Consider the following 10,514-nt stretch of genomic DNA (forward strand, 5'->3'; position numbering starts at 1 on the left):
CTTTCAATATCACTTTTTTTGCGAGTGACTATGGTAGTCATGATAGACATAGTTGTGTAAAAACAGGATCCTAATGTGTAGAAAAATCCCCGAGATTGGCTATATCAGCCAGTACATCAAAATTTGCATTCCCAGGAAGAGCAGTGAAGGTAGTGAGATACAAAGGAATGATATTCACAAAAGGGAAGCACATGGTCTCAGATTTTTCTCTGTTATAAACTTATATAAACAGCTGTTGTGGCCAAAAGTAGATTTTCCATAAGAGTAGTATTCAGACAAACCACAGAAAAAATACTCACTATGATATATTTTGAGAAGAAACTATTCCTAGCAGATCCATGTAGTCTTTTGAAATAAGCAGAAAGTCCAAATAGTTCACATCCAAGGTTAGGAATAACATTGAAAGAGTAGGCAAATGACAAAAGGAAAATCTCTTGGGTATCAGAGGTATCACAAAGCTTACTAAATTGAGTTACATATGTTGTACAAGAGGTAGAAATAAAAAATTAGAAATTTCAGGGGAAAAATTAGAAGAGGCATACTCTACTTCCATAATTAAATCAAAGAATCTCAACATTTGGGTCAGCCTTGGGTCCTGCAATTGTGGTCACTTCTTCAACCCTGGACAATTGACCCTTTCAGAGCTGCCATCCCAGAGAATCTCATCAGAGCCTCCTTAATGTCTCTGTTCCTCAGGCTGTAGATGAAGGGGTTCAGCATGGGGGTGACCACCGTGTACATCACCGAGGCCACGGCACTTGCATGGGAGCTCTGGGTAGCAACAGAGCTAAGGTACACTCCTAGGCTCGTACAATAAAATAAGGAGACAACTGAGAGGTGAGATGCACAGGTGGAAAATGCTTTATACTTGCCCTGAGCTGTTGAGATCCCAAGTATGGAGGAAGCTATCTTAGAGTAAGAGTAAACGATCCCAGTGAAGGGACCACCAGCCAGCAACACAGCTGCAAAATACATCACCATATTATTAAGAAAAGTATCAGAGCAGGCGAGTTGGATCATCTGATTGAGTTCACAGAAAAAGTGGGGGATCTCCACCTCTGTACAGAAGGACAGCTGCAACGCCATTAAGCTTTCTAACAAGGAATGCAGGATGCTAATGATCCAGGACACCAGAACCAGGAGTCCACAGAGCCAGGGGTTCATGATGACCATGTAGTGCAGGGGGTGACAGATGGCCACAAAGCGGTCAAAAGCCATCACAGACAGGAGTAAGACATCTAATCCTGCAAAGAGTATAAAAAAGTATATCTGGCAGAGGCAGCCTTCATAAGTGATCTGTTTGCTTTGAGTCTGGATGTTCAGCAGCATCTTGGGGACGGGGGTGGAGGTGAAACAGATATCTACAAAGGACAGGTTGGCCAGGAAGAAGTACATGGGGGTGTGGAGGTGGGAGTCAGAGCTGACGGCCAGGACGATGAGCAGGTTTCCAAACACAGTGATCAGGTACATGGAGAGGAAAAGCCCTAATATGAGGGGCTGCAGTTCTGGTTCTTCTGATAAGCTGAGAAGAAGAAATTCTGAAACTTGTGTATCATTTCCTGGTTGCATGTGTTGGAGGTCACTACCAGGGAACAAAATCTAACATGACTATTTTTCTCAATAATGAACGTTACTAATATCATTGTAATCATAAGTTCTCCCACTTATATTTTAGAGCCAGGAAATTAGTTTTAATATTTGTGTGTGGTCTTGTCCCCATTAGGGCACTCTTAGCACCATTTCTCATCAGAAATTCCATTTCAACCTTAGACTGTTCCCAAGCATAATGCAGACTCTCTTTTTACTGAGAATATTTTTCATTCTGGTGAGGAATACACACTTAGTATCGACCATGTTCTAGGCACTGTTTGGGCAATGAATATAGGGCGCTGATAAACAACATCCTTATAATCCTATGATGGAGAGAAAATATAAGCAAATACTAATAATCAAATAACATGTCAGATGGTGACAGGAGCTGTGAAGACAAGGAAAGCATGTATAAAGGAGTTGATGGGGTGTCAGTTTTTATACTGGATGTCCATACAAGACCTGCAAAGAAGGTGACATGTGAATAAGACCTCGAGGGAGATAGGAAGAGAGATTGAGGTTATCTCAGGTAGTGTGTGCCCAACAGGGGCAATGGCCAGTGCCAAGTCCCTGACGAAGCTGCTTGATTCAGAAAACCAAGGCTCAAAAGAAAGCCAGGGTGGTGAGGGGAAGAAGCAAGAAGGAGAATGATGAGAGATGGTGACAGTGTGTTGAGGAATGAAGCAGTCACCCAGCACCAGCTGAAACTTCAAGATACAGGGATTCCTTCATTTTATTAATTCTGCAGAACTTTCTTAATTTTGTTATAAAGATGTCCCATGAGTCGAAATAGACACCCCATTAGTAACTTCTGTTGATTGAGTTCTGGCCTCTGTCAATAAGGGTCACCTTAGAATATGTGAGCCCTGGTACTCCTGCTTTGAGGACTGCCCTCAGTTCACAACACACACACACACACACACACACACACACACACACACACACACACCATGACCTCCTGGGCTACTGACTGCCGTGACTTTTTCACCCCCACCCAAACTAGTTAGGCCAGCAGTGGATACACAGCAAGCTTGCCAGATCTCATTATCTTTCTCCTAAAGAATGGAGAAGTGGAGGGCACCTAAGTGGCTCAGTTGGTTAAGTGTTTGCCTTTGGCTCAGGTCATGATCCCAGGGTCCTGGGGTCAAACTCTGCCTTGGGCTCCCTGCTCAGCCAGGAGCCTGCCTCTGCTGCTCCCCCTGCTTGTTCTCTGTCTCTGTCTCTCTGTGTCAAATAAACTAATAAAATCTTTTTAAAAAAGAATTCAGAAGTGGTACCCAGAAATTCCTATGGACAAATAAACTTGGGGATAACTACTGATATGTGCATTTTCTGCCTAATATCAATCTAAAGAAACATGGGTGATCTGATCAGTAAAAACAGAGAGAAAAGAGAGGAAGGACATGGACATGAGAAGGAAAACAGATCTAATAGTGCAGGAGGCCCTCGAGAGACCAACCAGGAGGAAGAAAGAGTCTCTTTGGTTCTGGTGATATTCCTGCTCCCTTTGGATCCCCTTGATGCCAGCCAAAACATTAAAGGAGGAAAAAGACAGAGGTAGTGATATTTTCATGGTGTGAAACACATCATAGATGGACTGTTCTGAAAGAAAAATGAGCAAAAGGTGTAAACCAACACTTCACAACAGGAAATATACAAAGTAGAACAGCAGGTGGGCTGTTTTAATATCAAGGAGCAGAAGGCTTGCATTCCTGGTGACCAGTCCACATTTATTTGACCAATCGCTATTTATTTGCCTTGTTTGGGGGTGAGGCAAGGAAGCAAGTCCCTTCCTCACTTGTCTTATGTGACATCTTTTCTTTGTTATTCCTGTTCTTTGGGTTTTGATGTGTTTTTTTAAGATTTTATTTATTTATTTGACAGAGTTAGAGACAGCCAGCAAGAGAGGGAACACAAGCAGGGGGAGTGTGAGAGGAAGAAGCAGGCTCCCAGCAGAGGAGCCTGATGTGGGGCTTGATCCCACAACGCCAGGATCACGTCCTGAGCCGAAGGCAGACGCCCAACCGCTGTGCCACCCAGGCGCCCCTGGGTTTTGATGTTTTTGACAACTCCAATGGACACTCTCTAGTTCTGGTTCTGGTCTTTGCCCAGATCCTGCACCTGCTATAATAATTCATCCTTACTCAAGATAGCTCCCCATGTGATTTTTCCATGAGGACATTATATCACACACACACATTGATTTTACTGCTTTCTGCCTTTGCTATTATGGGCAGGACCACGTGAGCAGGAAACTCATGTGCATTGTTCCCTTTGTTTTTCCCAAGCTATGGGAGTACGTGTGTCTTTATATAAACACACACTGAAGAAATTGAGGACCTATAGAATAAAAAGGATGGCAAAGGAGATGAAACCCATTAACTAGGGTGATTTTACACAACTGTATTAAACAAACCTAAAAGGAATGTCAAAAACAAACTGACCAAGACATACCACACACTTATTGACTAGTATCAACGTCAATTAGTAGTTAATTTAGGAAAGAGAATATAACATAAAATGTATCTAGAACTTTCTGGCACATAGTGGTTGTTCTGTAAGTATTTGCTGAATAAGTTAGAAATTAGATCCCAGTAGAGATAGGCATTTAATAGATGAGAAGATTGTACTTCAATTGGAACAGACTGGATGGTTGAATAAAAGCTGGCACAAATGGCTATCTGTCTGGAAGGAAATGAAGTGGTTCCTTATTTTACCCACCTTTAAAATATCAGAGAGATTAAGGACACCACCGTAAAGGTAAATAAATATTTGTAAATGAACATAGAAAAAGTGCACGTGAAATCTACAGGTGGGCAACACCATCATGATTAAGGTGAGATAATCAGAAGCGAAAAGAAAGGCATATTTAACTCTGTAAAATTTAAACTTTATGTATGGTCAAAAATAACCACCCATAAATCAGTTGAATAATAATAACTCTGTAAAAATCATTTGAAATGCAGTTCAGTGTAGCAAATAGGCATGAAATGTATGGACAAATAATAATAATAATAATGGTCAAAGGAATGGGGATCCAATATACAAATCTATGCTCAAGGTGAGTGATAGTTTGAGAAAACAACAAGAAAGACTTCTCTCTCACACCCATCAGCTGGGAAAGCCCACGAAGAGCTGCCTTGCTGATTGGGACTGGAACTTCCTAACTGGCAATAAAAGGGGCGCTTTCTAATTTGAGGGGTAGAAGAGGGAAGTGTGATGATGGAGAAACAACCTGAAGAGAACTATAAAAACTAAAAATACAGATACTCTTTAACTTAGGGTTTCTCAGTCTCTGCACTGACTAACACTCTGGGCCAGATCCATGTCTGCGGTGGGTCTCCCTGTGCATGATAGCATGTTTAGCACCCTGACCACCACCTGCCCCTCCCCAGTGTGATGGTGACAACTGTCTGGATATTGCTTCAGTGTTCCCTGGGTGACAAGATGGCCCCTGGTTGAGAAGACCATTTTAATTTTTTATTTTTATTTATTTATTCTTTTGATGTAAAGTTCGATGATTCATTAGTTGCGTATAACACCCAGTGCACCATGCAATACGTGCCCTCCTTACTACCCATCATCAGCCTATCCCATTCCCCCACCCCCCTTCCCTCTGAAGCCCTCAGTTTGTTTCCCAGAGTCCATAGTCTCTCATGTGGTCCATATATACAATGGAATATTACTCAGCTATCAAAAAGAACGATTTCTCAACATTTGTTGCAACATGGACAGCACTGGAGGAGATAATGCTAAGTGAAATAAGTCAAGCACAGAAAGACAATTATCATATGGTTTCTCTCATCTATGGAACATAAGAACTAGGAAGATCGGTAGGAAAAGGAAGGGATAAAGAAAGGGGGGGTGATGAGAAGAGCTTTTTAAGTTAACAATCCCCAAATATTTTTCTGGCAGTGACACAATAGTATTTCCTTCAGAAAAATATGAAGGACCACTGATTGTGTGAATAGCACAGACACCCCATGAAATGTTCAAAGACATTGAGATAAGGACCTAGGATTATATCAGTTGATTGAAGGCAAGTTCAAGAGAAATGGTTAAGAATAAAGGAAAAGTGGACACAAGGAGAAAAAAAGACTGTACTAAAACATAAAGAGCATTTATGCTGTGCATAGGGTCCTATCGAAGCATTTGTATGAAAGTGCATGAATATGTATATATGTGGAAAATGGAGGAGAAGTTGTAAAAGAAACAGAACTTATGGAACAGAGAATGTCAGTGAGAATGACATTAGGTTAAGTCTATTGTTTCTAAACAACTGTACTGAATGAAAACAAGAAAATGGAATGAAAAATCTGCCACTGACTTATATAAAGACCTACAAGAGCAATAACTTAATGACAACAACATGGGTCACTAATTCTGATTCAAGATTAAATTGCCAAAGACTCGGAAATAAAAGGATATATCTGAGGGGCATTTACACGTGGGGAGGAAGCAGTAACTAAGGTGTAATTTCATCTTATGTAAATATCTAGGAATTCAAGTAGGCTTATACAACAGAAAGGTGACCTTTAGTCAAATGGTAAAGAAGAATGTGTTCCAGATGATGGCCAAAGAGGATGCAACCTTCAGAAACAGACCTAATCACAAAAGGCAAAAAGAACACTAAGGAATAACGGAGATGGGAAAACAAGTCAGAAACATGCATAAAGGATAATTTATCATCCCTAAGGATGAAGAGCTTTCTTTTTCTTATGTAGCAAGGACCAACACGTGAAGAATGTTGAAGGGCCTGCTCAACTGTTTCAGTAAGAAAAAGAAAAAGGAAAAAGCAATGCATGAGAAGAAATGTACAAAATGATGATTACAGTTAATAACACAGTGTCTCAGATGGGACAGTCACCAAGAGAGTAAAGTTTAAAAGTCCTCATCACAAGAAAAAAACCTAGTGACAATTCATGGTGTCAGGTGTGGTGATCATTTTGCATTATATACAAGTATGGGATCCTTATGTTTTACATCCAAAACTAATAGGATGGTATATGTCAATTATAACTCATAAAAAATATTTTAAACAACTGAGAGAGCACAATATGACTGACTGATAGATTTGGTCACACAAAATTCATACACTTCCATAGATTCCCCACAAATACATTTCTGTGGCATACAAGAACTAAATGGCCAGCAGTTTATATAAAAACTCCAAGTCTTGGTTAGAAAGGATCAAATTTTTATCATATGTCTTTCTTTTATTTTTTTCTTTTTATTTTTTTATTATATTATGTTAGTCACCATACAGTACATTCCTAGTTTTTGATGTAAAGTTCCATGATTCACTACTTGCGTAGAACACCCTATGTCTTTCTTTTAAAGATTTTATTTTCAACCAATCCCTGTACCCAACACAGGGCTCAAACTCACAACCCTGAGATCAAGAGTCACATGCTCCACCTGCTGAGCCAGCCAGGCACCCCAAGGATCACGTTTTTTAAAAAGAAGAAAAAAAATCCATTCTTATAACACTATCCAAAAGCAAAAGACTTGCATAGACAATTTTTAACAGAGAAGCTACCAAATAACCAACAAACCCACAAATACAGTCAGCTTCACAAGTTCTAACATAATGCAAAGTAAAGCTCATTAGCAAACCCATTTTCAACTACCACATATGTTTTTTTCAAGTGAATTCCCAGAATGAGAGAAGACAGTGTGTGTATGTTTCATGCACCACTATTGCAAGGATATATTTGCAATCATCCCTTGGTCTGGATCTTTCTCATCCATGTGGAAACATAGCCTAGGATGCCCCATCTTAAAATAAAAAGACATGCCCTCACTTCACTGTATATCTCTCCACAGCTAATACCCTATTTGTGGATCCTTCCATTTCTGTTCTACTTTTACTGGAAGCACTTTATGCCTCCCCATTCCTTCTAACCGGCTTCCATTTATACCAGTTAATTATCAACATTACTACTTGCACTTCTGATTGCAAGGTTCACTTTTCTTTTCAGAAACCTAAATAAATACATTCATTTATTGGTAAAGCCAGCAAACAGCTACTGTGACCTGCGGCATCCTGCCTGTGCTGGATGGATTCTCGGTGACCTTCGGTAGAAGTCTTGGCTTCTGTTCCCTCTGATCCTCTCCTGCAGTACCTGCTGGGCTCTTGAACTCACCTGCATGAGCACTCAGAGAGAAGCTTTCCCTTTGCAAGTCACAATTCCTCCCTGGATAGTTGGTGATGAAGATGAAACTCTGTCCGCAGACAAGACAACAGGAAGGGGTCAAGCATTGCTCTCCCAGCCAGACGTAGGACTCCAAAAGCAACAACAATGTTCTGTCCAACCAAAATGCCCACCCTGGGGTTCTGTAGCAGAAGAGATATTTACAGCTCTCCACCTCTGCTCATTAGGCACATTTCTCTTGGTGCTCCCACCATTAAGTGCATGATTTCTCCTGGGGAAACTGGTCTGGACAGAATGGAGATATTTCTGGATGAGTCTCTGTTCCTAGGAGACCACATTGTATGCCAGGTGAATTCAGTTTTTATTACTTTTTCTCCATTAATTATCCCATTTCCAGAGGTCTAATCTTCCCAGCACTTGATCACAACCCTGACTTCAAGTTTTCTCAAAAGTCTAATACTGAGGAATTCGTCTGACTCGTTCCCTTAGGTCTTCAAAGGATTGACTTATGGTGGGGACACAACCCCTGATATCTCTAGAAAATGGTGCACTGGGTGTTATACGCAAGTAATGAATCATGGAACTTTACATCAAAAACTAGGGATGTACTGTATGGTGACTAACATAATATAATAAAAAATATTATTTAAATTTTTTTTAAAAAAAGAAGTGCATTATTCTAATTAAAAATACACACTAAAAAAAAGAAAGAAAATTACCATTTCCTTCTTTGAGAAAGGTGACACCTTTGTTCCTTTATTACAAAATCTTGGGTACTGCACTCCTTGGCTGCATGATGGTTTAGCCAAAATAATTAGGAATGTCACAGTTAGATCACACGTTAAGAACTGGCCTTCAGTCCCTCATTTGAAGTGTTTATTAATTGTGAGAGATACATTTACACATCATGTACCACAACCTAACTTAGTACCTCATAGGGCATGTCACATTTATTTTTGACAAATGTTCATTCTCTGCAGTGGTACTTTTATGAACTCCATTCTCTATTGTAGAAATGGGGCTCAGGGGGATTTACGTTCTGCTCTAATGTATAAAGCAAGGAAGGGATGGAGTTTCGATTAGAATTGTGTCAGAATGTTTTTAGTTCTGAAATCCTGGCATGGTGGGTCTCAACTGGGGATATTTGGCCATGTCTGGGGGCTGCTCCCAAATACCTGTAACCCACAGGCCAGCACCCAGCAAAAGGAATTATCCAGCCCCAGTGTCCACAGTGAGAAGGTGAGAGATAGGATTCTAGACCAGCTCTTATCTACCTTCACTGTGCATACAGATCACCAAAGTTCTTAGTTAAAATTCAAATTCTGACTCATCAGGTCTCCAGTGGGTCCAGAGATTCTGCACTTTTTAAAAAGTTTTGATTTATTTATTTACTTACTTACTTTTTATTTTGAGAGAGCACAAGTGGCAGCCGAGGGAAAGGGCGAAGGACAATATCAAGCTGACTCTGCACTGAGCACAGAGCCCAATGTGGGGCTTCATCTCCTGACCCTGAGATCATGACCTGAGTCAAAACCGAAAGTAGACACTTAGACTGAGCCCCTCATGTGCCCCTAGAGACTCATTTCTAATAAGCTCCCAGGTGGTGCTGATGCTCAGGTCCTGGTCTGTGGAGCACAGCTTGAGAGTAAGGTTGTGGTCCTGTGTTAGTGTCCCATGTAGGTAGTTTTAGGTCTTCTCCCACAGGAATCTTCCTTGCACATATTTTTTGAAAAGAATAGTTTTTCACTCACTCTTTTTGGGTGATGAAAAATTCTGTGCTCAATTTTTTAAGTAGAAGGGCTCTTGAGGGATATGAAATAATATGTACAAAAAAGATTTTGGAGTAGGCACCAGACGGACCTCCAAAAGATGTCATCCTGAAGAACGTGTGAAAATGTAGCTTATTTAGCAGAGTAACTAAGACAGCAGATGGAATAAAGGTACTAGTCCTTATCCTACAGTAAGAAGATAAGCCTGGATTTTCCACATTGGACTAGTACAATCACAATGGCCCTCTATATATGGAAGAGTAAGGAAGAAAAATGGAATCAGACAGACACTGGAAACTATTGTTGTGCTGGTTTCACAGATGGAGGAGATTCCCTGAGCCAAGGAATGTGGGGGCCACTAGACACTGGGGCGGGAATGGGGATGTTCTCCCCGGAGAATCCAGAAGGGTCATAGCCTGAAGATATTATTATTTTAGCCCATAAGACCCCTTCCATGCTTCTGATATTTAAAAGTTTAAGGGAATTATTTGTTTTGAGACACTAACGTGGATATCGTTGACATCAGTGAAAGGAATCTAATGCAAATATTTATCCAATATGATATTGTTTGCAGGAACTGAGTTTGAACTTCTCAAATTATTCAGTTAGCTTCCTTTGGGCCAAGGCATTTAAAAATTTTTTTCTTATTTTATGTTAGTCACCATACAATACATAATTAGTTTCTGATGTAGTGGCCAAGGCATTTTGTGTTGAAATCCCACATTAAATAGAGAAATTGGACCTAACTTGGAGATATTTGGCCTCATCAGATGGTACCGCAATTTCCCGGTGCATAAATGTCAATATGGTTCTAATTTTGAGGCCTTTGAGGCATTAAGATAGGAAAAGTAATTCATTATTAAAATTAAGTCACCCAAAATTTTTTTGTAAAGATTTATTTGCTTGAGAGAGAGTTGGGAGGAGCGGCAGAGGGAGTGAGATAGAAACTCAAGCAGACTCTGTGGTGAGTGTGGAGCCTGACTCGGGGTCAGTCCCAGGA

At 40.4% G+C, this 10,514-nt stretch overlaps 1 protein-coding gene across 1 annotated transcript; it reads right to left on the reverse strand.

Annotated features, from left to right (window-relative positions):
• Positions 1 to 615: 615 nt before the first annotated feature.
• Positions 616 to 1,569, reverse strand: LOC103682165 (olfactory receptor-like protein OLF4). The gene has a single exon (XM_008711752.2). The coding sequence runs from the start codon at positions 1,567 to 1,569 to the stop codon at positions 616 to 618; it is 954 nt and encodes a 317-aa protein (XP_008709974.2).
• Between the last annotated feature and the right edge of the window lie 8,945 nt (positions 1,570 to 10,514).

This window comes from Ursus maritimus, unplaced genomic scaffold (genome assembly GCF_017311325.1).
Source record: "Ursus maritimus isolate PB19 unplaced genomic scaffold, ASM1731132v1 scaffold_14, whole genome shotgun sequence".
NCBI classification, from domain to species: domain Eukaryota; kingdom Metazoa; phylum Chordata; class Mammalia; order Carnivora; family Ursidae; genus Ursus; species Ursus maritimus.